Here is a 23,665-nt window from a genome sequence, read left to right as displayed (position 1 = left end):
TCTGGAGGTAGCTGTGCAGGTAGCTCTCTGGGATCCCTCTTCTGGAGAAGGTTGTGGAGATGGTTCTCAGGGCAGTAGCTCTTTCGGGTCCTTCTCCTGGTGGTAGCTGGGGTTAGCTCCTGGGGCGAATCACTCTCTCAGATCCCTCTCCCGAGGGTAGCTGCGGGGATAGATGTCTTAGGTGAAGTTGGGTCCTGCAATTATATTAATTGCGGGTCTCTTCACGCTAAATCTGCACTTGCCATTGTGTTGCTGCTGTTCCCTTTGAGGCAATAGGGTTCCTGATAGTTAAGAGTTTGTGTCAGTGTACTTTGACTGAGGTTGAATGTCCAATACCTCTCTGAATGAATATTGATTGAAGTTGAATGTCTTGGTATCTGTATAGGCTCCATAATATCTGGGTTGGGGTAGGCTAAAGGGTAAAAGTTAGTTTTAGTCTAGAGTGTTCGGCCTGGTTAATTGGTCTTTTAGAGTTGAGGTGTGAATTGGATTTTCGGGCTGAACAATGGTTCCAAGCAGCTATCTCTAACTGTGTAATTTTCCCAGAGCATAGCTCAGCTGCCTTTTTTTTTAACTTTTAAAAATTATTTGTGAAGTCCAGGATTTTGGTCCAGTATTTCAGGATATGGAGATTTTTTCTCAATCCTGCACAGTCCCCACTTTTCTTCTGATTTAGAACAACTGTCTAACTTCATACTTTTAACTTGCTTCTCAAGGTTCAAACATTTTCTATCTCTCTTCAAAAACTTGTTTTAGACAAACAAGTCAATACAGAAAAATCTTAAACAGCTAATGTTAGAAATGCTTGCGCTGATCCAACAAATGGAGTTACATGGATCAATTTGAAGGCACAATTAAACTAAACAGATTGGTCTTAGAAATGTAAAGGTGATATATATTGTGTGATTTATACAATTTGAACACATAATTAATTTAAAATCTAAACTCTAAAATTGTAGTATTTAGGTGTCTATCAATGATTAATGTATAAGTATTTTTGTAGCCATGGTGATTTTCAGAACATAGTATAAGAGAGACTTCCTATAGAGTAATTGAGCTTTGTTTTCCTTGTGTGGGTTTTACCAGTGAACAGAGTAAACAGTTGTACATTAAATTTAATGTGGAAAATCCAGAATCTTTTTTGGCTTGAGGGAAACATCTGTAGTTTGAAGAAAGTCCTTTTGGTTTCAATTTGCAAACGTCTTAGCAGAAACTCGATGTATTAAACAATTGCTCCTGAAGAAGGGAGCTAGTTTAGAACTCATTTTAAAAATTGATTAGGAACATAGAAATTAGGAGCGAGAGGAAGCAATTCCACCTTTTGAGCCCACTCCACCATTTAACATGATCATGGCCGATCTTATCTTCCACTTTCCTGCCTGCTCCTCATAGCCCTTTATTCTGTTTTTCATCAGACATACATCTGTTTCTTCCTTTGAATATCCTGATTGATTCTGCTTCCACTGCAGTCTGGGGCAGTGAGTTCCACAGATTCACAACTCTTTGAGAGAAGTAGTTTCTCCTTTATCTCAGTTTTAAACCTACCTCCTCTGACCCTATACCTATGATCCTCTTGTTTGAGACTGTCCCACAAGGTGGAGGAACATTTGCTCAATGTCCACCTTTATCAATCCACTTTAGCATTTTATATACCTCAATCAGACTGCCCCCATCATATTTCTGAACTCCAGTGAGTACAAGTTCAAGCTATTCAACTGCTCCTCATACAAAAGCACTTTCATCCCTGGAATCATCCTGGTGAACCTCCTCTAAACTTCTTCCACTGCCACCACATCCTTTCTCAAATAAGGAGATCAAAATTGGACATAATATTATAGATATGATCTCACCAACGCTTTTTATGATTGTAACAATACTTCTTTACTTTTATAATCCAGTCCTTTTGCAATTAATGCCAGGATTCAATTTGCCTTTCTTATTATATGCTGACCCTACATGCCCACTTCCTGCAATTCATGCACAAAGAATGTCCAGATCCTTCTGCATTGACACACTTTGAATCTGCTTCCCATTTAAATAATTATTTGCCTTTTTGTTTTACCTTAATGTCTGTAGTTTGCAAGTTTCAAACCAGAAGGTTTGGTTAAAATTCTGGTGAGGTTATTTGAAGCTGAGAAAATCTAAGCTCAGTTTGATTAAAATTCAAAGAAAATATCAGATTCTCAAGACCGGGAATTGAAGCCATAATTAGGTAAAGCCTTACAGAAATGAGAGAGAATGTAATCCTCTCTGGTGTGAGAATAAATTGTTTTGAAATCATTACATTTCTGTTGTACATAAATATTTTGGTTTATTCTATTTAATCTTCATTTCTTTTGTGTAATGAACTTGCTTTATTGTTGAAACTGAATTTGCAGCATTGTGTGTTGAGTTTCGGTGAAAGACTACTTCATTATTACCAATAAAACAAAATATGATCTATCAAACCAGATTTTAGTCTGGGATCTGGCTTGTCTAGTAACAACGCCAACTGTGATCTGAATACCAAATTGAGAGTAGACCAGACAATACATACACTAACAGAGAAGTATTGAAAACATCAAGGTTAAATCTGAGAGATAATGAAAATGCTTAAAATAAGAATACTTTATTTCTGTTTTATTTATATGGTAGAACATCATTTCTAACAGTGAAGGGTCGGAATACTCCAGATGATAAAACATTTGCCAAATGCTACAACCAAACTGTATGTACACTGCCCAAATTCAGTAGATGATGATTCTTAACCATGGTCTTTCAGAAAGTCTCTGTGTGTCACATTGAACTAAGAATTTTAATAGTAGCACATCATTAAAAAATTAAGTTTATTATTTAAAACCTGTACAAGCTTGCATTCTGAAAGACAGGTGGAAAATTTTTGTCTGGTCTGAACATAAACTATTAATCCCAGAAACCAAGTGCAGTGAGTCATTGTGGCCAAATACAAAGGAACAATCAGCCTCTTCAACATAAACCAGAGTGTGTACATCATCTGCAATGGCATCTCCTGCATTTTAAAAAATGGCACCAGTACAAGAAGTCTATTCCTGGAGCTCCCCCCCACCCAAAAAACCTTTCCATAATACTTTCCAACGCTCAGATGCTTTTTCCTTAACTTGAATTTTTATGGTCATAAAATCACCATTGCACTATTCAGACATTGAGATATCATACATATTATTCTACATAATATGGATGAATGCCTAAGCCTGAAAGTTTTAAAATTGTAAAATTTGAGAATTTGTGTTCCATGGCACACAATTAACAGGTTTTTTTCAAGTCTTTTAGAGCAATCCTTTCATTTTTCCTAGAATTTTAGCCTCTATTTGAAGCCATTATCCCCTAAGTCCTTTGTAACTGGTAACTATTTCCACAAGAACAAATACAGTCTCCCCGATAGTATCATCAAGACAGCTACTACCACCCTGAAGCAGATAAAGCATGATTCACAAGTGAGGAAAAGTAAGTGAAAGGGAGCAGGAGGTGAACGCAACAAATGGAAACATATTTCAATGATGTGGCTGGCACAGGTCTCCAGTGGATAGTGGAAGCAGACTGTCACATAAAATTTTAGTGCAAGTTGTCATCTTGACAGCCACTGGGAAAGGACGGCCATCTATCCCTTTAGATGCAAGTCCTACTCCAACAGATGGCACCATTCTGTGTAGAGTCTTGAGACACTCTAAAGTCTGTGGTGCTAAGGCCCCTCAATCATGTGGAGGAAATGACATCAAGAACAATAGGCTAGGTGAATCTACTCTGCATCCTGAAGGGGAACTTCTGCTTTGGCTTCTCCATGTGGAGATAGCTCAGAAGGCGCTGGATGTTGTTGCCAGGATTTGACGATGTAGATACGAGTACTTCAGCCCATATACTGTTTAATACCTGATTAATGCAACTGTCCCTTGCAGGGCCTTGCATCGCTCCCAAGTAGAGCCTGCTCCCTCAGGCAGAAAAAAGACATTTACTCGACCCATTCCAGGACTGGTGGCAGCCACTTCTCATTTCCATTGCACATTTGCAATTCAGATGAGGATGGAAGGCATCACGGGGCAATCTGAGGCTCAGCTTCTCAATCTTGGTGACTCTTCTGTTCCTTGTATTTCCTGTCAACAGCATCATATCTGAGTTTCCACACATTCCCACTCATCTCTTTTACTTAAGATTTCATCTCCCCGATTTACCCCAAACCCTGAGTTACACATTAGTTATGCCAATTATCATGACATACTATGTCCCCATCAAAAATAGTGTGACCTCGATGACCCCCTCCTATCAGAACTGCTCTGGTGAAGGGCCACAAAACTCGAAATGTTATCTCTGTTCGTCTCTCAATAGATGCTGCCAGTCCTGCTGAGTTTCTCCAGCACTTTGTGTTCTTTATTAAGAAGAGAAAGCAGGCTACTAGCTGGCCAGGAAACCAAGGACTATTTTTCAACAGGAAAGCATATAGATCATAATTATGCAACATCTATAACAGTTCCAATCGTGACCAGTATTGCAGAATTATGGATCAGTGTTTCAGCTGAGAAACAGCTAATTATTCTAGCATCCCAGCTGTGTGTTCCGGTACCACTGAATCCAGAGCCTTTGTTGAGCCATTCATCTCTGCTGCTGCTCTGCTTTGGAGCAATACTTTGGAATCCTACCCTCCATAAACATAAGCTCATCCAAAACTCGGCTACAGGTTTCCTAACTCACAATAAGTCTTATTCTCCCATCATCCCTGTGTTCACTGGTGACATTCTGATTTTAGAATTCTCATTTTTGTTTTCAATTCCTTCCATGGCCTTGTCCTATTTTTTGTCTGTAATTTCTTCTAGTCCCAGAACATTACAAGATACTTGTGTTTCTCCAGTTTTTGTCTCTTGTGCATTAATTCTGATTATAAAATTGATTGTAATCAAATTTCAAAAAAAAAGTCAATGATGCTGCAGGTTTACAAGGCATTGGTTAACTCTCTCTTAAGTATTATGCTCAGTATTGGTCTTCCTATTTATTAAGGGGGAAATATCAATGCATTGCAAGCAGTTCAGAGGAATGTTTATCAGACGAATACCCAGAACGGGCAAGTTGTATTATGAGAAAAAGGTGGACAGGCTAAGCTTCTATCTGCTGGAGTTTATAAGAGTAAGGCAACTTGACTGAAACATCCAAGATCCTGAGGGGATGTGGGGGGAATGCCAAGAGAATGTTTCCTCTGATGGAAGAATCCAAAACTGGTGGTCATTGTTTTAAATTAGGGGTCATCCACTTAAGACAGAGTTAAGTTTCTCTCAGAAGGTTGAATGTCTTGGAGTTCTTTTCAAAAGGCAATGAAGGCAAAGAGAGAGAGATTCTTGATAAGTAAAGGGGTGTGAAATGTTCTTAGGGAGTAACGTAGGAGGAATGTAGAGTTGAGGTCAAAATCAGATCATCCATGACCTCATGATATTATTGAATATGGAGTAGACTCAAAGGGAAGAGTAACCTACTAATTTGTATGTTGTTCATATCTCCAGTTTTAATCAGTCCACCATTAGCAGTCATGTATTCCACTGCTAGTGTTGTAGGCTTTGAAATTCCCTCAAAGCCACTCCTTTCTCTCTTTCCCTCGTACTTATTTTAAGATAGGTTTTCCTCATCATTCTAATATGGTGCAATATCAAATTTTGTTTGTAATGCTCGTGTAAAGAAACTTGGAATGTTTTACCACATTAAAGGAACTGTATAGATTTAAGTTGTTGTTAAAGCTTGAGAGTCACAAATATCCTACTGTGCCTTCAAATAGTGGAAGAAATGAAGACAGCTGAAGAATGAAGAAATCACATATGCCTTGAATAGCATGCAATCAAATACAGGATGATTTGTTTTTGTGATTTTGATGCCGTCTTCACAACCAATGTAAGTTCTTCCTACATTTTGGCATTTCAGTTGCGATGTGGAGACCAGTTGTTCATTTTTGATTCCCTGAGTTATTGTGAAAACATCTTAGACCCTCTTGCTGGTGTTTCCTTTCCAATGGAAAAGGGCATAGGATTCTCAAATACAAACATAAGATTTTCTTTGATGCACACATCAGCTACACACTGTGGCAGATTTTCCCAGCAGACACAAGGAAATATTCATATGAACATCCATACCCTTCTTACCTTTAGAGGACGGAGTAAAGGAGTTTCAGTCAAGGTGACCCTTAAATCAGCCAATCAGTAATGACAATGTTCTGTCACACCACCTCCAGATCGGAGGGCCCATCTGATAAAGTGACTGACATGCTCATCAGATTGAAGGCTGGAGGTTAGGGTTACAGCTTCATCATAACTTGATCAACCACATTACAATGCATGAGAAGAGGAATCGCTGGGACCAGGCCATTCTTCAGCTTTCCTAGGTGCCACTTCCCTACCAGTTGTTAGGGGAAGTATAGATTTTTAGACTTTACGGGTTATATTATCCTTCCATACTAGAAGTAGAAGGCAGGTTTCAACTTTGTATGGAGTGATCCTTATGCAGCTAAGAGTCTAGTGTCCATGAGCATCTGTATAAACAGGAGAAAATGTTAATGAAACCATTCTAAGAATGTCTCTGGAGGACTTAGTCTAGGACTGGCAGCAATATCCAGAATGAGATTGATTGTTTACTCCCTAGCTGCATGAAGGAGAACTTAACACATTGAACTTTGACACAGAAGGACTTTTTTTTTATTTGCTGTGTATGGAGGAAGATTGAAATGTGGTTAAGAGGATGCTGAGAGTACAATGCTTTAGAGTTTTGCTTTAGCGTAGTAATTAAGGCAAATCTCTCCTTGTGTTGCTTAAGTAAAACAAGCATAAAAATCCATATTCAGTTTCCAACCATCGACTATTTAAAATGACAACACAGCTATACAAAGACACGGAAATACTGAGTAGTAGAGGACTAAAAATTTGAAATGAAATCCATTTCTGTAACTTTCAAACAGTTTTGAGAATTTCCTAATAGATAAGTGTTGTTTCACATTGCAGCTGCTATCACAGTTTGTTTGGGGTGGAGGGGTTACTGTGGTGGTGAGATGGCAGTATCTTGGACATCACAGGAAATCCCAATATCATGTCTTCAGTACACCTTGTTGTAAATAGGTATGTACATTACAAATAGGTAGTCACCAAAGTTCCAAATAACCATAGGGCTGCTCTCTCATTAAAGAGACAAGACTGGTGGTGATTTTATACTGAGGGTCACCCCATCCAACTGAGCTAACCACCCCCCCGACATTGTAGACACACAGACACCAACGGTACCATTATTAAGAGGGACCTAGGTTTGACAATTTTAATATAACCAACAATAGCTGTTTGATATTTCCAACCACCTTTAACCTCACTGATCAAAAATGAACATAAACAGGTAGCCTTCCTACTACAACATATCCTATTTAATACATGACAAGACCAAGGACTGGTCCCCTTCAAAGACAAGATACTGTCATAAGCTCCAGTTTATTATGGAAACTGTAAAGAGCATTACAAATACAAATGAGCTTGTTGGTTGATATATGTTGTAGAGTAAAATGGCTGATGAATACAAATCACACTTTCTATAGTACTTCTATATGGGTCAGAATATAGGAGATTTACACTGCAGAATTTCTCCACCAAGCTGCAGACACAACGATGTATTAATTCTTTATGAATTCTTTGAACTGTAAAAAAGATATTTGGTATTATTCAAAAGTCAAATATTTAAGGATTCTGCAGTTCATAGAAACCAAACAGTTTGATGTACACACAATTAAACGTAAAATCTAATCCATACAAAGCAACAATGGAGATGATGTATGTGATCTCTCCTTTTTTTAAAGAACATAACAAGGAACACAAGCAGGAATGTGGGGCTACTTGAGTTCTCTCTGCCATTCAATATGATCAATGATCTCGTCAGGTCTATTTCTCCACCTTCTGCTCTTATCCTTTGATTCTCTGAATATCCAAATATCTATCAATCTCAGCTTAAAATTTGAGCATCTACAACCCTCTTGGGTAGACAGTTCCCAAAGATTCACAGTAATTTGAGTGAATAAATTTCTCATCTGAATACTTTATCCTGAGACTGTGTCCTTACGTTCTCTATTTCATTAAGGGTAAACAACATCTCAGTGTCAACCTCATCAGTCACTGCAGAGTCTTGTATGCTTTAAAGAAATACTTCTAAACTCCAGAAAGTACAGGCCCAAATTCATTAAAGGATAACCCCTTATCCATGGACCCTGTCTAGTGAAACATTTCTATGTCATTTCCAATGCAAACACATCTTTCCTTAAATACAGGGACTAAAAGCTAAGGAGAAGCATGTGGTGTGGTGATAATGTCACTAGACTAGTAATTTCAAAACCTCAGGCCAATTGTCTGAGACCATGGGTTTAAATCCATTGTGGCATATAGTGAAATGTGAATTCAATCTTTTTTTAAAAAACTCGAATAAAAAATAGTTAATTGTTGATTGTTTATAAAAGCTAATCTGTTTTACCAACATCTTTTGGGGAAGGAAATCTGCTATCCCACCTGATCTGGCCTACATGTGACCCAGATCCACAACAATGTGGATGACTCTTAACAGCCTTCTGAGCAATTAGGGATAGGCAATAAATGCTGGCCTACCCGCTGACACCCATAACTATGAACACATAACTGTAAAGGTCAGAATGACATTCATCTTCCTTATTGCTTGCTGTACTTGTATACTAATTTACTGTGTTTCTGTGCATATTTACAAGTTCTGCACTTTTATCAAAAAATATTTTTCTATTCATACTAACAAAATGGATAACTTCGCATTTTCAAACATTATACTGCTTTTGCTATTTTGCTGTTAACTCAATTAATGTGTCTTTATATTTTTGAAGCCACTTCGTATCCTCCTCACAGCTAAGAGCAGGTTTGAACTTAATAGGTAAGGCACAATTTTGGAGAGGGAAATTACAGTCTTGGATACAGTCCCAGAACACTTTTGGAGGAGTCCAGGTGCCCTTTGCATTGTTAAAAATAGATACAAATGTGTGTCTGAAATATATAAAGTAATGAACGCTATCAAACTGATTGAAATTATGCACAGAGTACTGAATAAGTACCACCCAAATTGTTAGCAAAACTGTCAAAAGAAAGTGTTGAAAGTGACTACTAAAGCTAAGAATGCATTTGAAACTTGCTATTTAAATATTTGTCTGGGGTATTAAAAATGCTTGTTTCCTCACTCCGTCCATAGATTAACATGACTAAATGAGGGCTGCATGACTGATTTAACACCTTTCAATATTACAGCAAGATGCCTGTCATTTCAAAGTTTGATTGACAGTTACAAGTGGTGAATAGGAGTTTCAATGGGGTTTTAATACAGGATCAAATAAAGTTAAATGTAGTGTTTTTTTTTATCAATGAGAGTTTTTTTGTTGTTAATGTTGTGAATTAATCAAAAGAAGAATTTTATTTCATCTCAGCTGGGACTGAGGTTTGCCCATGACAGATACTGGATGAGTTGGCATGTTAAGTTATATTGGCTAAACGACAGGGATTTGGCATGATTTGGCAATAAGTTGGCATAGGGGTCATAAAGGTCTTTGGGCGTTGGTGGAGAAACATTGGTTTGCATAGAGGATATGACAAGCCATGGGTAGTGGGGAGAATGAAATGGTTAACGTGGATTGGCATGGAAGGGATTTTTGAATGCATTCAGGTGAAGGGATGGGGTATGAGATTTCTTTCTGTTGTTTTATTGCTTTTTAAAAATCTTCGATAAAGAGCCTTCTACTGAGCCTGCTTCTACACCCAGCAGAATACACCATGTTTTCAAAGTCACCACCATGCCTTGGTTCTCCCTCCCCACCATACAGGACCAAAATTCTGATGTTCTAGGGGAATGCATTTTTTTCCCAGACTGGATTTGTACAGCTGTAAAAAAAAAAATCCCAGGTCTGAAAAGTCAGGCTTTTGTCTGTTAAATTATTTCAAAATCCCTTTCTTTGTTGATACTAACTTTTTTAAATTCCTCAACCTTAACCCTAGGTTATCCCCTATTTCTGGAATGTAATTTATGGTATACAACTATGAAGAATTGTATAAAATATTTTTAACAAATCCACATCTTCCTCAGTCCCCTTAATAATTTGTCCTATCTATACCTGTAAAGCACAAACTTTTACTTTAGCTACTCACTTTCATAGATAATTATAAAATTTCTATAATTTGTTTTCATGCTCCACCCCAGTTTAGTCACATATTCCGTTTCTCCTCCTCTGTCAACTTTTCTGGTCACCTTTTGAAATTTTCTAAAATGCTTTAAATCCTTAGGATTACCATTATTGTTTGTAACACGTAAACGTTCTTCTTTTAATCTAATACGATCCTTGATTTCCCTTGTAAAGCATCAACAGATCTTTCTAATTATTGTTCATTTATTTAATGCAATATATTTGGTTGAACATTTTAAATTACTTCTTTCAATGTTTGCCACCCTTTTATGCTACTATTTCTTGTCTCTTTAACGAATCCATCTTAAACAGTCTCCCCTAATACGTGTGTAATTAACATTGTTCAAGCTTAGCTTTGTTTTTGGAACTGGAGTTTGATGCTGTCAGCTTTGAAATGAAATTCCTATTGTGTTATGGTTGCTTTTTGCCAGTGGATCTTTTACTGTGAGGTTAATAAATAAAGCTGTTTCATTAAACAATACTAGATCTAAAATTTTTGTCCCTATTTATTGTCCCAATATATTGTTCCAGGAAACTGTTGTAAAAATTCTATAAAGGTATCTTTTAGACCACTTTTACCAATTTGATTGGTCCAGTCCAAGTAAATAATAAACTTTATAATGATTATTACATTGCCTTTGTTATAATTTCAAATTATTTATTGCTTACTACTCCGCCCAATGGTATAACTACTGCTAGGAGGCCCATAAATATCGCCCATCAACATTTTCTGACTATTGCTATTCCTAATCTCCACCTTTACTAGTTCTACTTTCCCATTTTCTGAGCCAACACCTCTTTCTCACTACCATATGGCATAATTTATTATCAGGGCTGCTCTTATTTCTTTTCCATTCTGCCCATTGTTTGAAATGTTGTGCACACTTGAATGTTCTTTCCCAACAGTGGTCACATTGTAACCAAGATCCATAACAACTGAATTAACACAGATGAGATAAAAATAGGCATTTATATATCAATGTGTTGTGATTTTCAACACTGAGAAAATAAATCAATAGCACAGTCAAAAAGTCAAATTTTTTTGCAAGTTCATTTATCGTCTATTAACATAGAATGCTTTTATTTGGTTATTTGACTTAGTATTCACAGATAAATGTAGTTGTATAGAACTTTAGTCAGGTCACATTTGGAATGTTGTATACAGGTCCGGTCACAAAATTACCCAAAGCATGTGGAAGCTTTAGAGAAGGTACAGAAAAGGTTTACCAGGATGTTGCCTGGCTTGGAGGGTATTAGCTATGAGGAGAGATTGGACAAACTTGGTTTGTTTTCACTTGTTAGAGTCTGACCAAGGCTTACAAAACTGAGAGGCATGAATAGAATGGATCATCACAGTCTTTTTCCCAGGATAGAAATGTCAATTATTAGGGGACATAGGTGTAAGGTAAAAGGGTGGAAGTTTAAAGGAGATACAACTGGCAAGATTTTTTTACACAAAAGTTGGTAAGAGCTTGGAATGCGCTGCCAAAAGAGGTGGTAAAGGCAAATACTGTAGCAGCATTTAGGAGGCATCTTGACAGATACATGAACAGGCAGGACATGAAGGGATACGGACTGTACAGAGGCAATACATTTTAGTTTTGAAAGGTGTAATGTGTCAGCTCAGGCTTGGTGGGCCAAAGAGTCTTTTCCTGGGCTGTACTGTTCTTTGTTCTTAAACTACATTGGGAGACTCAAGTAATGAAGGTAAAGTCAGGAGAACAGAGGAAATAATCAAGAAAACTTCTAATTGGTTTCAAACTTTGACCATTTCCAATTTTTCTGGGTACTTTTTATTTTATGCAGTGCCCCAAAAACAGTAGCCAGCTGAACCCTAGTTTGATTTTTAGTTATTTAAAAAGCAGCTCACTGAACTTGTGATCCCTTTTGAGTTCTCAGTTGAAACACTAAACAGTGGCTAGTCTGTTTGCAAATATGAGAGAGAGAAAATTTGGAACCAATGTTAGTGTGCCCCTTAGAATGATCAAGGCAGAAAAGCATAGGTGGTATTGATTCTGTGGGCTTTGAAATCTCACAGGAGTAAGGTGAAAGCAGGCTCATGCAAATGCACTTACTAACACACCTACTCTAAAACAGACTCAAAACTACAAACCCTAGATGACCAAGCATTCTTTCTCACTAAAGAAGTCCAGTTCAAGCTTAGTTCCTGGACAAGATGGAACATTGATTCTTGGAAATTTCTTGCGGCTATTTATAGCATAGTTCAATTTTATTAACAAATTCCATTTCCTTTTTAGAGCTACGTATTTTTTGTATATGGTGTTATAACCAAAAAAAATGCATGATCTCATTTTTTTAATCCATGCAGGCACTGTGGCTTTGTTGACGGGGCCAGCATTTATTGCCCAACCCTTAGAGAAGGTGGTGGACAGCTGTCTTCTTGAACCACTGCAGTCCATTTAGTGTAGGTAGACCCACAATGCCATTATGGAGGGAGTTCCAGGATTTTGACCCAGCAATTATGTGAAGGAATAGCAATATATTTCCAACTCAGGATGGTGAGTAGTTTGAAGGGGAACTTACAGTTATGTTGTTCCCTTGTCCCTGCTGCCCTTGACGACCTAGATGGTAGTGGTTGTGGATTTATAAGGTGTTGCCTCAGGAGCCTTGGTGAATATCTACAGTGAACTTTGTAGGTGATACACACTGCTGTTACTGTATGCTGCTAGTGGAGGGTGTGACTGCTTGTGAATGTGGTGCAAATCAAGCAGACTGTCACTGGATGGTATTGAAGGGGGTTAAGTAGGTTAAGAGTTAGTAATAAGTGAAGCAAAAACTAAGAAAAAGGGCATCCAGACTATCAAGTTTAGAAGTTATCAAAAGCTTTGTTTGAGGAATAAATGATGCCTACAAAGAATGTGGAAAGCATTGTTAATATGGGGCACATGGATGTTCAAGTGTGGAAATTATAATTGTAATATGCATGCTGTAATCTGTATAATATTTGAAGGTGTTCTGTAATTCAACGAGCTTTGACCTCTTTTAAAGCTTCTGCCCATGTACACATGAAATAAGTGATCCTTATCTGTTCTCCTGGAGTCAACTATCAAATTGTCGAGTAGTATTTCTGCAGTCTCAAGTTTCTGTTGGAGCTGCACTCATTCAGGCAAGTGAGGAATATTCCATCATACTCCTGCTTTGTGTCTTGCAGTTAGTAGATTTGGAGATTCAGAAGGTGAGCCTTTTTAGCCTTTTTCCTGCTCTTGAAGCCACAGTTTGACTAGTCCAATTCAGTTTCTGGTCATTGTTAACCCTGGATTTTAATAGCATTCATTTATATCAAGGACAATGCTTAGATTCTCTTTTATTGGAGAGAGACATCGCTTGGCACTTGCATGGTACAAATGTCATCTGTGGACATATTTATGGACAACCTTAACTCAGCCCGGCATACTCCTGTATAAACCTACAGTTTGTAATGCCACTTCTCTACATTAGGATCAATATTTTTAATGGAGGCACAGGAAGTGGAAACAATGTGAATTCCCATAGATTTTACTTTCCTGCTTTACTGGGCCAGACTTTCAATGTGGGGTCAGGAACCCTGATGAATTCTAACGTCCTTACCCTGCACCTCATCTTTTTATACTTTACATTCAACTTGACTGACTGATTAGGAAAGAAATTCAGCATTCAATGAGTGGCACCAAACACTGCCTGGTACAAGCATCAAGAGGATGCAAAAGCCAATGTAGGAGCTGCTGCTGCATTGCTAAAGAGTGCAGGCAGCTCCCTGGAGGGCTAGCAATATCTACAGCAATGAAAAGAGCTGTGTAGGGTTGATTACGGTGCGACACGGGACTGGACTAGGCACATGAAGAACTGGAAAACTTCAATGAAGGGAAAATTTCTCACGTCCTTGCAGTCAGCCTGACAACTATTCACCAACAGACACCAGATTGTTCAGGTTTGCTGAAATAAAAAATCAAATTCAAAGGCCCCAAACAAGCCCCTAAAATACCTTAAGTGGTAGTTGATTGACAAAGAGTGGATTCCCTGTTCCACTCTTCACCCCTCCGCCCCCAACTTACAGACACCCCATCTTCTGATGGTCTTTGAAAAAGCAAAACTGTCCCAGGGATGTTGGGATCCCAAGATGATATTTATGACTGAGATTCTTCACATTCACACCAGGTCCCAATACAGTGGCCCTTTGAAATTCCAGCTGTTGATGTCAGTTTGAGAGGGTCCTTAACTCGTGATCTTTTCTTACCCTTGCTGATTCGGACACTGAAGGAATCGGGGCTTTGTTAATTTCGACAATGAAGACAAGTGGTAGATCATTCAACAAACATGAGTTCTGTTGTTCGATTAGTGAAAGGTGCACTTGATTGATCTTATTCAGCACGTTTTATTTTGCTCTTTACTCATTTCCTATTTACAGTTATTGAGTCAAACACATCACGGGTAATCTACATACAGCAACATCGAAACGAGTTCATACTGAGCTACAGTTAGGCAGTTTGAGCATTAGGAAAATAAATTAAAAAGCTAGAGCTGGCAGAGAAACATCCAAAACATCCAATCCCTCCACCATAGGCTCTCAGTAACAGTAGTGTGATCCACTGCAGAAATTCAAAGATCCTTAGCCAGTACCTTCCAACCCCAAGATCACTTCCATCTAGAAGGACAAGGGCAGAAGATACATAGGAACACCACCACCTGCAAATTGTCTCCAAGCCACTCACCACCCAGACTTGGAAATATATTGTTGTTCTTTCACTGTCGCTGGGTCAAAATCCAAGAATTCCCTCCCTAATGGCATTGTGGGTCAACCTGCAGCATATAGACTGTAGCAGTTCAAGAAGGCAGCTCACCACTGCCCTCTCAAGGGTAACTAGCAATGGGCAATAAAAGCTGGCCAGCCAGCAACACTCACATCTCACGAGAGAACAAAAATGGAGAGAGCAGAAAAATACAATGGAAAGTGGAATTAAAAAGAATGGAAATGTAGGTAAAACAGGAACTAAAACTTAAAAGACCTGAGCTTGAAGAGAAAGAGAGAGAATGAGCATTTCAGGAGAAAGATATGGAATACCAGCTTTAAAATTATAAATAAAAAAAAAAGAGATATCATGTTGCTGAACCCACGTTGAAAATCTGGCTCAATAAATCAGGATGGTACACTATTCAAATTATTTAGTTCATATTCCTGTAGCAAATAGACTGCACTGATTTTGCAAATGTCGAGAAGTGATGTACCTGAGGTCAGCAGAGTCTGGGGTTGTCCGCTGAGATTTCCTGCAATGGTCTGGGAATCCATGGGGTCCGTTTTTGCCTTCATGATGGTCGTTGTCATGATGGGGTTTACTGGAAGACATAATCTCATAAGTTATTATAAAATATCAAGCATGTTCACAAATGCAAAATCATTGGAGACAGTTTGCTGGACTTAAACAGTGGGTTGCATTGTACAGCTTCCCAAACCTGTGAATTTGGAGGCAGGTAAGCACGTAAAATAAAACAGGTAATTAGCCCACCATCCTCCTACCAACCTCCGTCCTGTCCCCCATACTAAGAAGGGATGAATAAAGTGTCAGGCAGACCACTATTAGATGGGTCCACTGAAGATTGGAAATGGGTACTTAACGATCTCTTAAAGCCACATTCCACTTCCACCACAATTTTTCAGGCAAGCCTGCTCACTGGTGTCTTCAATCCCCGCCCACCCACTTACCTTCAAGTCTGAGAGAGCTTTCTTCCTGGTGAATATTTGTGCTCCCAACAGTGGCTGGTACTCTCCTTTGGGACTGCTGGGACTATAGAATGCTGGTCAGTCCTATTGTACAGGAGCTTTCCGGGATCTGGATGGAGGAAGTTAATTTCATCACTGTTGAGGGTGTATGCTTCACTCTTCAGTAACTATGACCATCCTGGGTGCTCAGATTTATGGTTGGCACAGCTATGACCAGCACTTTTCCCGTAATTTATCTCCCAGTAATCGACCCATTAAGTTCATTTCTCACTCTACAGGAACTCCCTGACCCACTAAATAACTCCAATATTTTCCATTATTGTATTATCGAAGACAGAAGGAAGGCATTAGGCTCATTAAGTGTGCATTAAATCTTTCAAAGAGAGAAATCCAGTTAATCCCCTTTCCTGCGCAGAATCCTCTACTATGGTGTCAAAGTTTGGTGGTTCTTGTAGGAGAAAGCATGGCTTCTGTTTGGAGGTGGATCAGTTTTCCTTGCACAGTTATGTAATTCTGATTCTGAGCTCATTACAAATGTACACACAAGGAAAAGGGCAAGTCTTGTGACACAGGCAGGCAGGAAGTCAACAACATTCCCACGATTGTTCTCCTAAAGGTTCAAAGATCCTGGTGCCATTCATTGCCCGCAAGCCAGGAGCATCACTTTGGGCCGACATGTGCATTCCTGTCCTTCCACACTTCCCTAGTCAGCAAGCCTCCAATGGCTGGACAGACTTTACCACTTAGATAAGTTCAATGGGCTGTGTCTATTACACTCCAATTTCACTCCTTCATTTATCCTCAGTACTCGGTCCAACTTAGATTGCCACCACGGGAGATTAAAAACACCCGATATCAATCACGGTGTGGCGCAGCCAAAGGCTCCCCAAAGAGGACAAAGCAGCAGCTACTCACTCCAAGTACAGTAGCTTTTCTGTTGCATGCTTCTTGTAAGCAATCAGGAATCAGAAGGCTCATACTGCTCACTCACAGAAAACTTAATTGGGAAGGAGAACATAATTCTAGTGAGCCGGTCATTGGATGAGGATTTATGACAGGCAGGTAATTGCAAAAGGATTTCCTGACATTCACCACTGGGAAGCTCTATGATGATAAGTAAGTTTGCTGAAGACAGGAAGATTGGCTGTGGTTGACAGTGAGGGAAGAGGTCTTAGATTACAGGAGGGAATAGATGGATTGGTCAAATGGGCAGAGCAGTGGCAGATGGAATTTGAACTTGAGAAAAGTGTGAGGTGATGCACTTTGGAAGTAGTAACAACACAAGGGAGTACTCAGTGAATGGCAGGACACTAGAAAGCTCAGAGGAATCTTGGGCTGTTTGTCAAAAGATCCCTGAAGGCAGCAGGACAGGTTAATAAGGTAATTACGGCATATGGGACACTTACCTTCATCAGTCGTGGCATAGTTTATAAGATCAGGGAGGCCATGTTAGACTTGTATAGGATTCGGTTAGGCCACAACTGGAGAACTGTGTGCAATTCTGATCACAGCACTATAGGAAGGATATGATTGCACTGGAGGAGATGCAGAGGAGATTCACCAGGATAATGGCTGTGATGGAGCATTTTAATTATGAAGACAGGCTGGGTAAGTTCAGGTTGTTTTAAGAGCACAGAAGGCTGAGAGGTGACCTGATTTTTAAAATGTTTAAGATTATGAGGAGCATGGACAGCATGGATAGAAAGCAGCTGTTACACCTTGTCAAAGAGTGATTAACAAGGGGACACAATTTTAAGGTGAAAGACAGGAGGTTTAGAGGGGATTTGAGGAACTTTTATTTCACCCAGAAGGTGGTCAGACCCTTGCGTGCACTGCCTGGGAGGACAGTTGAGGTAGGAAACCTCACAACCTTTAAACTTGGATGAGAACTTGAAGTGTCATAATATTTAAGCCCATCACTTAGATCATGACCACTGAGTTTTTTCATCTTCAATGGTAGGTGGTCCCTTTTGTTTCAGTTGGTTATTTTCTAGTTGGTTATTTTCTATTTCTGTTATGCATCGATCAGAATACTCAAATGTTTTCTCCCAATTTTAATCTTACTCCAGTCACACATCATTGAGAAAAACATAACAACATGACAGTTTCTTCACTTCCTTAAGTTTTTCATGTGTGACGAGAACATTTAAGAACAAGAAGAGAAAAGGAAAGGTTCATGAAGGAAAACAAGTTGCAAGAATGGAAATACAGAAGAGTAACAAATGGATAAAGAAAATGAAAAAGATGTAAGTGAAAACATAAAAACAGCAAAGGACCATAGAAAATAAACACTGAAGATTAAAAAATCTGAACATGGCAGCTCACCAAATCGCAACTTGTGAGGTCAAGACTTCTGAATAGATTGATAATGAAAGTTCTAAATATTGAACTGAAGGCATTACTGGAAGGTTATGATTAAATCTGCTAAAATAGTTTACGTAGATAAACTTATGGAAAGTTACTCACCCTAAAGGGAAGTTTCCAAATCCGTAAGGAAATGTAGTTCCAAAAGCGGGAAAGCCTGCATTTTGAAACTTTTGACGACAAGCTCCCACATAAGAGATTTTTCCAACCACAAAACCAAGAACTCCAGCAACTGCCAAACAAAATACAAAGGAACTGTTGGCCATGCATTGTTACTAGTACCTTAGGGATCTGGTGAGATACTCCTGCTCCCTCCAAAAGCTAGAGTAGAACTCCTTGTGTCCACCCATAAGTCCACAAGACCATAAGAAATAGGAACAAGTGTAGGCTATTTGGCCCTTCAAGCTTGCTCCACCATTCAATAGGATCATGGTTGATCTGACATTCCTCACATCCATTTTCCTGCCCTTTTGATGTAACTGTTGATTCTACTAATGATCAGGAATGTATCTATCTCAGCCTTGAATATACACAAAGATTCTGGGAGCTGTCTGTGCCATGATGTTCCAAAGACTCTCAATCCTCTGAGGGAAGAAACTCCTCCTCATCTCAGTCTCAAAATGGCACCCCTTTATTCTGTGACTATACCCTCCGGTCCTAGACTCTCCCATGAGAGGAAACATCCTCTCAGAATTTACCCTGTCAAGCCCCTTAAAAATCCTATATATTTCAATGAGATCACTTCTCATTCCTCTTAACCTCGTGTTGGAGTCCCAACCTGTTTAATCTTTGCTATAAGACAATCTCTCTCCACCAGGGCTTACCCTAATGAACATTCTCTGAATCCACACAGTATCTGACGTTAGTAGAAAGAGAGGAGTCAATGTAACATGAACATTAACCTCTTCAAAACCTTTATCTTACATAATGCTGGGAAGCGACAGTCTGATATATGCTCATTGGCTGAGAGTACCTAAACTGAGTAAGATTGTTCATCAGCTTGATGTTGTGTTTGAGAGATGAATTCCTAATCTCACAACTGCACCATCGCAAACTATAACAATAACAACACACATTTATAAGAAATTTTAATGTGCTGAGGCAGTTAACAAGAATGACAGTAATTCTGCACTAAGCCGCATATAGAGATATCTGGACAGATGATCAAAAGCTTAATCAAAAAGCTAGCTTTGAGGAGAATCTTAAAGCGAGGCAGAGTGCTTCAGGAAATAAATGCCTCAGTTTAGGGCCTCAATTGTTGAAAAGACAGCTGACAATGATGTAGCAATTAAAATTGCGTATGTGTAGAGGACCAGAAATGAAAGAGTATAGAGATCTTGAATGTTTAGCTGGCGAAAGGATGTTACAGTGATAGTGGGAAGGGAAGTATCCTCTACTGCTCTAGATAAAACAAAGACAAGGTGGACTGGTAGCAGCAAACTACCTCATACTGGTAGAGGTAGCATGTACCACAAGGTACTTAGAGTGGTCATCTGTGAAAATACCATATCCAGGGTTCACCATTGCCTGCTCCAGGAAGCTCCACAATGCAGTAAGCAGAAAGAAAGATCTCAATGGAGCACAATTCCCAGCTGTTATTCTGCTGAACTACCTGAGGACACCAAGCAGCGGAGCGTCCGGAATGGCTGAGGTGAAAGAAACAAGGTAGATGACAGGCTGTGGCCTATATTTTTCCCTGTTTTATTTAGCAGGACCATGGAGGAAATATCACACATGGAATGTAACCTACTCAATATAATGCTGTAATGGGGCCACACAAATTAAAATAATTTGAATTTTCAGATATATCCTTTGTGTTTTGCAGTTTCCAGCACTGCTATGCACAGTTCAGTACTATGAATACAATAAAACAAGTCATTAACTTACGTGCGACTTTAGGAGTTGACCCAAATCTTTTTGAAGGTGAAAGAATTCCTACATAGGAAATAGAAGAAATTATTTCAATTTAATCCACTGATTACTTTTGTTTGATGAAAGGGTACTTTTAAGGTTTGTAATTAGCTTACTCAAACTATGAGGGAACTGCAAAGTTTTAGTCTCAAAAATAAAAAAAACTTTCCTTAACAAGTGTTTATATATTCATCCATTAAAAAGAGAAAACTCTCTCTTCTATGAGCTGGCTAATTGTTTTTAAGGCTAATTAATATAATTGTAATTTTTTGCCCTCTACATATCTCAATGGTGATTCTTCAGTCTTACTTGAACAGCCATGATGTAACTTACCCTGCTCATTCACATAACTTCCTTATTGTGCCTGACACACCAGTCCAGACACTCAAGATCATTAAGCTGCTGATTTAAAACCCACTCAAGGTCAATGGGCAGTTGTAAGTTAAGCAACATTGAAATGGTGCTCATCATTCATGAAAACAAAATCTACGCCCATTTCCTTGGGGCTTCCATGGATCATCTGCCAAAAGTACAGTGGCTATGCCAAAAAAAAACAGAATGGAGATTCAATCCAACTTTACTCAACAGATTAATTTTAACAGAACATTATCAAGTGTAGCATGAATTGATAATTGCTTTTTTAAAAATATTACCTTTGTACACCAATCCTTGGGAAGCAAGCATACTTGCAAGAGATAATGGCAAAGCTGAAAACAAGAAGATTCATAACAGTGAAATTCCATTCTGTCAAGACCAACATCAATCAAGGTTAATTATCCCAAACACATTGTGGGCAGTGAGCTAATGTTTCATGACTGAGGATCATTGAAGGAAATTTCCTGTTTTGTCTACTGATTGCTTACTTACATCAGAGGACGAGTTGTGGGGCAATGCTAGTGTCCTTGCCTCTAATCCAGAACTTCAGGATTCAAGTCCCACCTCAGGACTTGATAGCCAGAGTGTGTTATAGTGTAGCCAAGCAGCTTGGTTATCAATCTGGAAACTCTTCAAACGTACCGATGGCAAATGGTGAGTACAAGGGAGACTACTGCTCTGTTCAGAATCATGAGGTAATTACAGTGCAACAGCGTCTCCATGTTAAAAGACTCCAGAGGCAGAGTCCTGCACGTCCAAGTGTTATCCTCATTCTGAGGGACTGCCACTCTTACATTTGATTTTACTTTAATCCACGTACAACAGAACTCAATAGGACTGAAAAACGGCTGTAACTGGAAGTAATACATGGACTGCAGCAATTCAAGGAAGTAAGTTCACCATCGCCTATTTAAGGGCAACTAGGGACAGGTAATAAATGCTGGCCCAGCTAGTGACTCTCACGAATGAATTAAAAAACTACTGAGATGGGTGGAACACGGGTTATAGGTTGCAGGTGAGCGGTTGAATGGGCAAAAGTTCTGATTGTGTCAGAAAATCATCTCCTAGTTGCCACCTTCTAGGTTTTGCCCAGTATAGATCAGTGATAGATAGCCACTCTGCTCACAGAAGGTGAATTAGCAGTTTAAATTAGTCACATAACTTATCTCCAAAAGTAAGCAAACAGCTGAAGAAGGCAAGTGGTACGTTGCCTTTCATTGTGATAGGATTCGAGTACCAGAACAAGGATAACTTGTTGCTTTGGTGAGACCACAACTGGAGAATTGCGTACAGTTTTGGTCTCCTTATCTGAGGAAGGGTGTTCTGGTTATGGAAAGAGTGCAACAAAGGTTTACTAAACTGATTCCTGGGATGTCAGGACTGACATATGAAGGGAGACTGGATAGGTTAGGACTACATTCACTGGAGTTTAGCAGAATGTTGAGGGGATCTCAAAGTTACCTATAAAATTTGAACAGGACTACACAGGTTAAACGCAGGAAGGATGTTCCTGATGACCAGGGGGTCTATAGCCAAAGGTCACAGTCAAAGGTTACTGGGGTTTAGAATTTAGATTGAGGAGAAATGTCCTCACACAGAGAGTGATGAGTCTGTGGAATGTTCTGCCACAGAAACTAGTGGAGGCCAAAATATTGAATGTTTTCAAGAAGGAGTAAAGAGATTAAAGGGTACGTGGAGAAAGCTGGAACAGGGTACTGAATTGGATGCTCAGGTATGGTCACGTTAAATAGAAGAACAGGCTCGAAGGGCCAAATTGCTTATTCCTTCTCCAGTTTTCTATGTTTCTGTGATGTTGAAATCTTGGGATTTAACCCGGCAAAGCAAGTTATCTGGTTGGGTATGTTTCTTTGCTGCTGGCAGTAAATGAAGAAAAGAGTCAGAGAGCACTCTTTGTGAAACCTGAAGAGCAAGAGGATTACTAACTGGCATCACACCCACTCCCAGCTCCTTCACGATCAGAATGCCCACGACCTCCAGGTCCCACGCAGTAGCAAAATTCCTCACCCCTAGAGTGAGGCATTGCATCCTGTACAGGATCAAATACCAACCCTCGATCTGGGAATTAGAATCCTCTTTTGATCAAAATCTTCTGGCCCCTCTTATGGGGTCAGGGTTTGGATCCAGTTGGTCCTGCAACCTCTTCTCCAGTATTCCTGTCCAAATGGAAGCCAATCAGGTTGACATTTGGTCAGGAAGTCTGCCTTTGATGTACAGAACACACTGTGGCCTAGGTCCCAGAACTCCCACCTGCTAACTAAACCCATCTCCACTTTTGACAGGTCAAAAAGCCACATTTTCCACCCTATATCTACACAATTATTGTCAGAGATCAGGGGATTATGTGAATTTGACAGGGTGCAAGGTCAAGAGTGTAAAGTCCAGAAAATCAGGTCAAGAATAATTGTGTGACACAGATCTACACAATAATCACAACCAGGAGTATACATTCCATGCTGGTTATTCATAGGATCATAGTTACTTTAACCTGCTTAAATTTGCAGAAAACTGGAGAAAAGTTAAAAAGATCAACAAAGGGTGTGACAAATTATCAAAAATTAAGCAAATAAAACTTACCTCTGTACCAGAAGCTTTCACTCTTGCATTCCATTATGATCTTGCCAACTTTCTCATAATTATGTCTGTTGACACACCCATCCTGTGTATACAAAGTCAGTTGTTTAGTCAGTCATAAACAACATCATATTCTGTGGATGATTAAACTGTTTTACTATTACAGCTACCAACAAGACGATAATAAACAAAATTAATTAAACTGTTTTTCTGATGATATTTCCATATCCTGTAGTATTTGATCATCAGCTTCAATATTCATCCATCAGCCTATTCTCAATTAAGGCTCCAAACCTATGCAGATCCAAGTCCACCTCTGCCCAGTTTATGGAGAACATTTTATCACATTCCATACTGTGTACTTATCTGAGCATCTGATGAAGTTGGGGGAGACGTCTTCTTAGTTCTCCGTCATGCCAGAATAATACTTCTGGATGGTGTTAATAATTCAGATTTATTTTGAAAAGTGCATATTTTCAGTGAAAAGGAGGGGACATTGCAATTCA

General features: G+C 39.1%; 1 protein-coding gene across 3 annotated transcripts; it reads right to left on the bottom strand.

Annotated features, from left to right (window-relative positions):
* Positions 1-6: 6 nt before the first annotated feature.
* ociad2 (OCIA domain containing 2) lies at positions 7-23,242 on the bottom strand. Of its 3 annotated transcripts, none has more exons than XM_048593353.1 (6): positions 23,163-23,242; positions 20,846-20,899; positions 20,169-20,216; positions 18,384-18,513; positions 15,425-15,532; positions 7-160 (listed from the first exon to the last, which is right to left on the bottom strand). In XM_048593353.1, exons 1-6 carry the CDS (start codon positions 23,194-23,196, stop codon positions 130-132), a joined length of 405 nt encoding a protein of 134 aa, XP_048449310.1. In that variant the 5' UTR covers positions 23,197-23,242; the 3' UTR covers positions 7-129. The 3 variants fall into 3 exon arrangements, with proteins under 3 accessions (XP_048449310.1, XP_048449311.1, XP_048449312.1); XM_048593354.1 differs by lacking the exon at positions 7-160 and adding an exon at positions 2,593-6,517; XM_048593355.1 differs by lacking the exon at positions 7-160 and adding an exon at positions 6,535-7,660.
* Positions 23,243-23,665: the final 423 nt, after the last annotated feature.

Source organism: Rhincodon typus, unplaced genomic scaffold, assembly GCF_021869965.1.
Source record: "Rhincodon typus isolate 14 unplaced genomic scaffold, sRhiTyp1.1 hic_rhity00002702, whole genome shotgun sequence".
In the NCBI taxonomy this organism is placed as follows: domain Eukaryota; kingdom Metazoa; phylum Chordata; class Chondrichthyes; order Orectolobiformes; family Rhincodontidae; genus Rhincodon; species Rhincodon typus.
Note: the sequence above shows the minus strand (reverse complement) of the source record. Positions and strands in the feature narration are given on the sequence as shown.

Coding starts and splice junctions, on each gene's coding strand:
- ociad2 (XM_048593353.1), bottom strand. CDS start 23,196: ATGGAATGCAAGAGTGAAAGCTTCTGGTACAGAG. Junction 20,217..20,845: donor CCAAGGATTGGTGTACAAAG/GTAATATTTTTA, acceptor TTTCCTATGTAG/GAATTCTTTCACCTTCAAAA. Junction 161..15,424: donor CCAGACTCTGCTGACCTCAG/GTACATCACTTC, acceptor CTATCCCCGCAG/CTACCCTCGGGAGAGGGATC.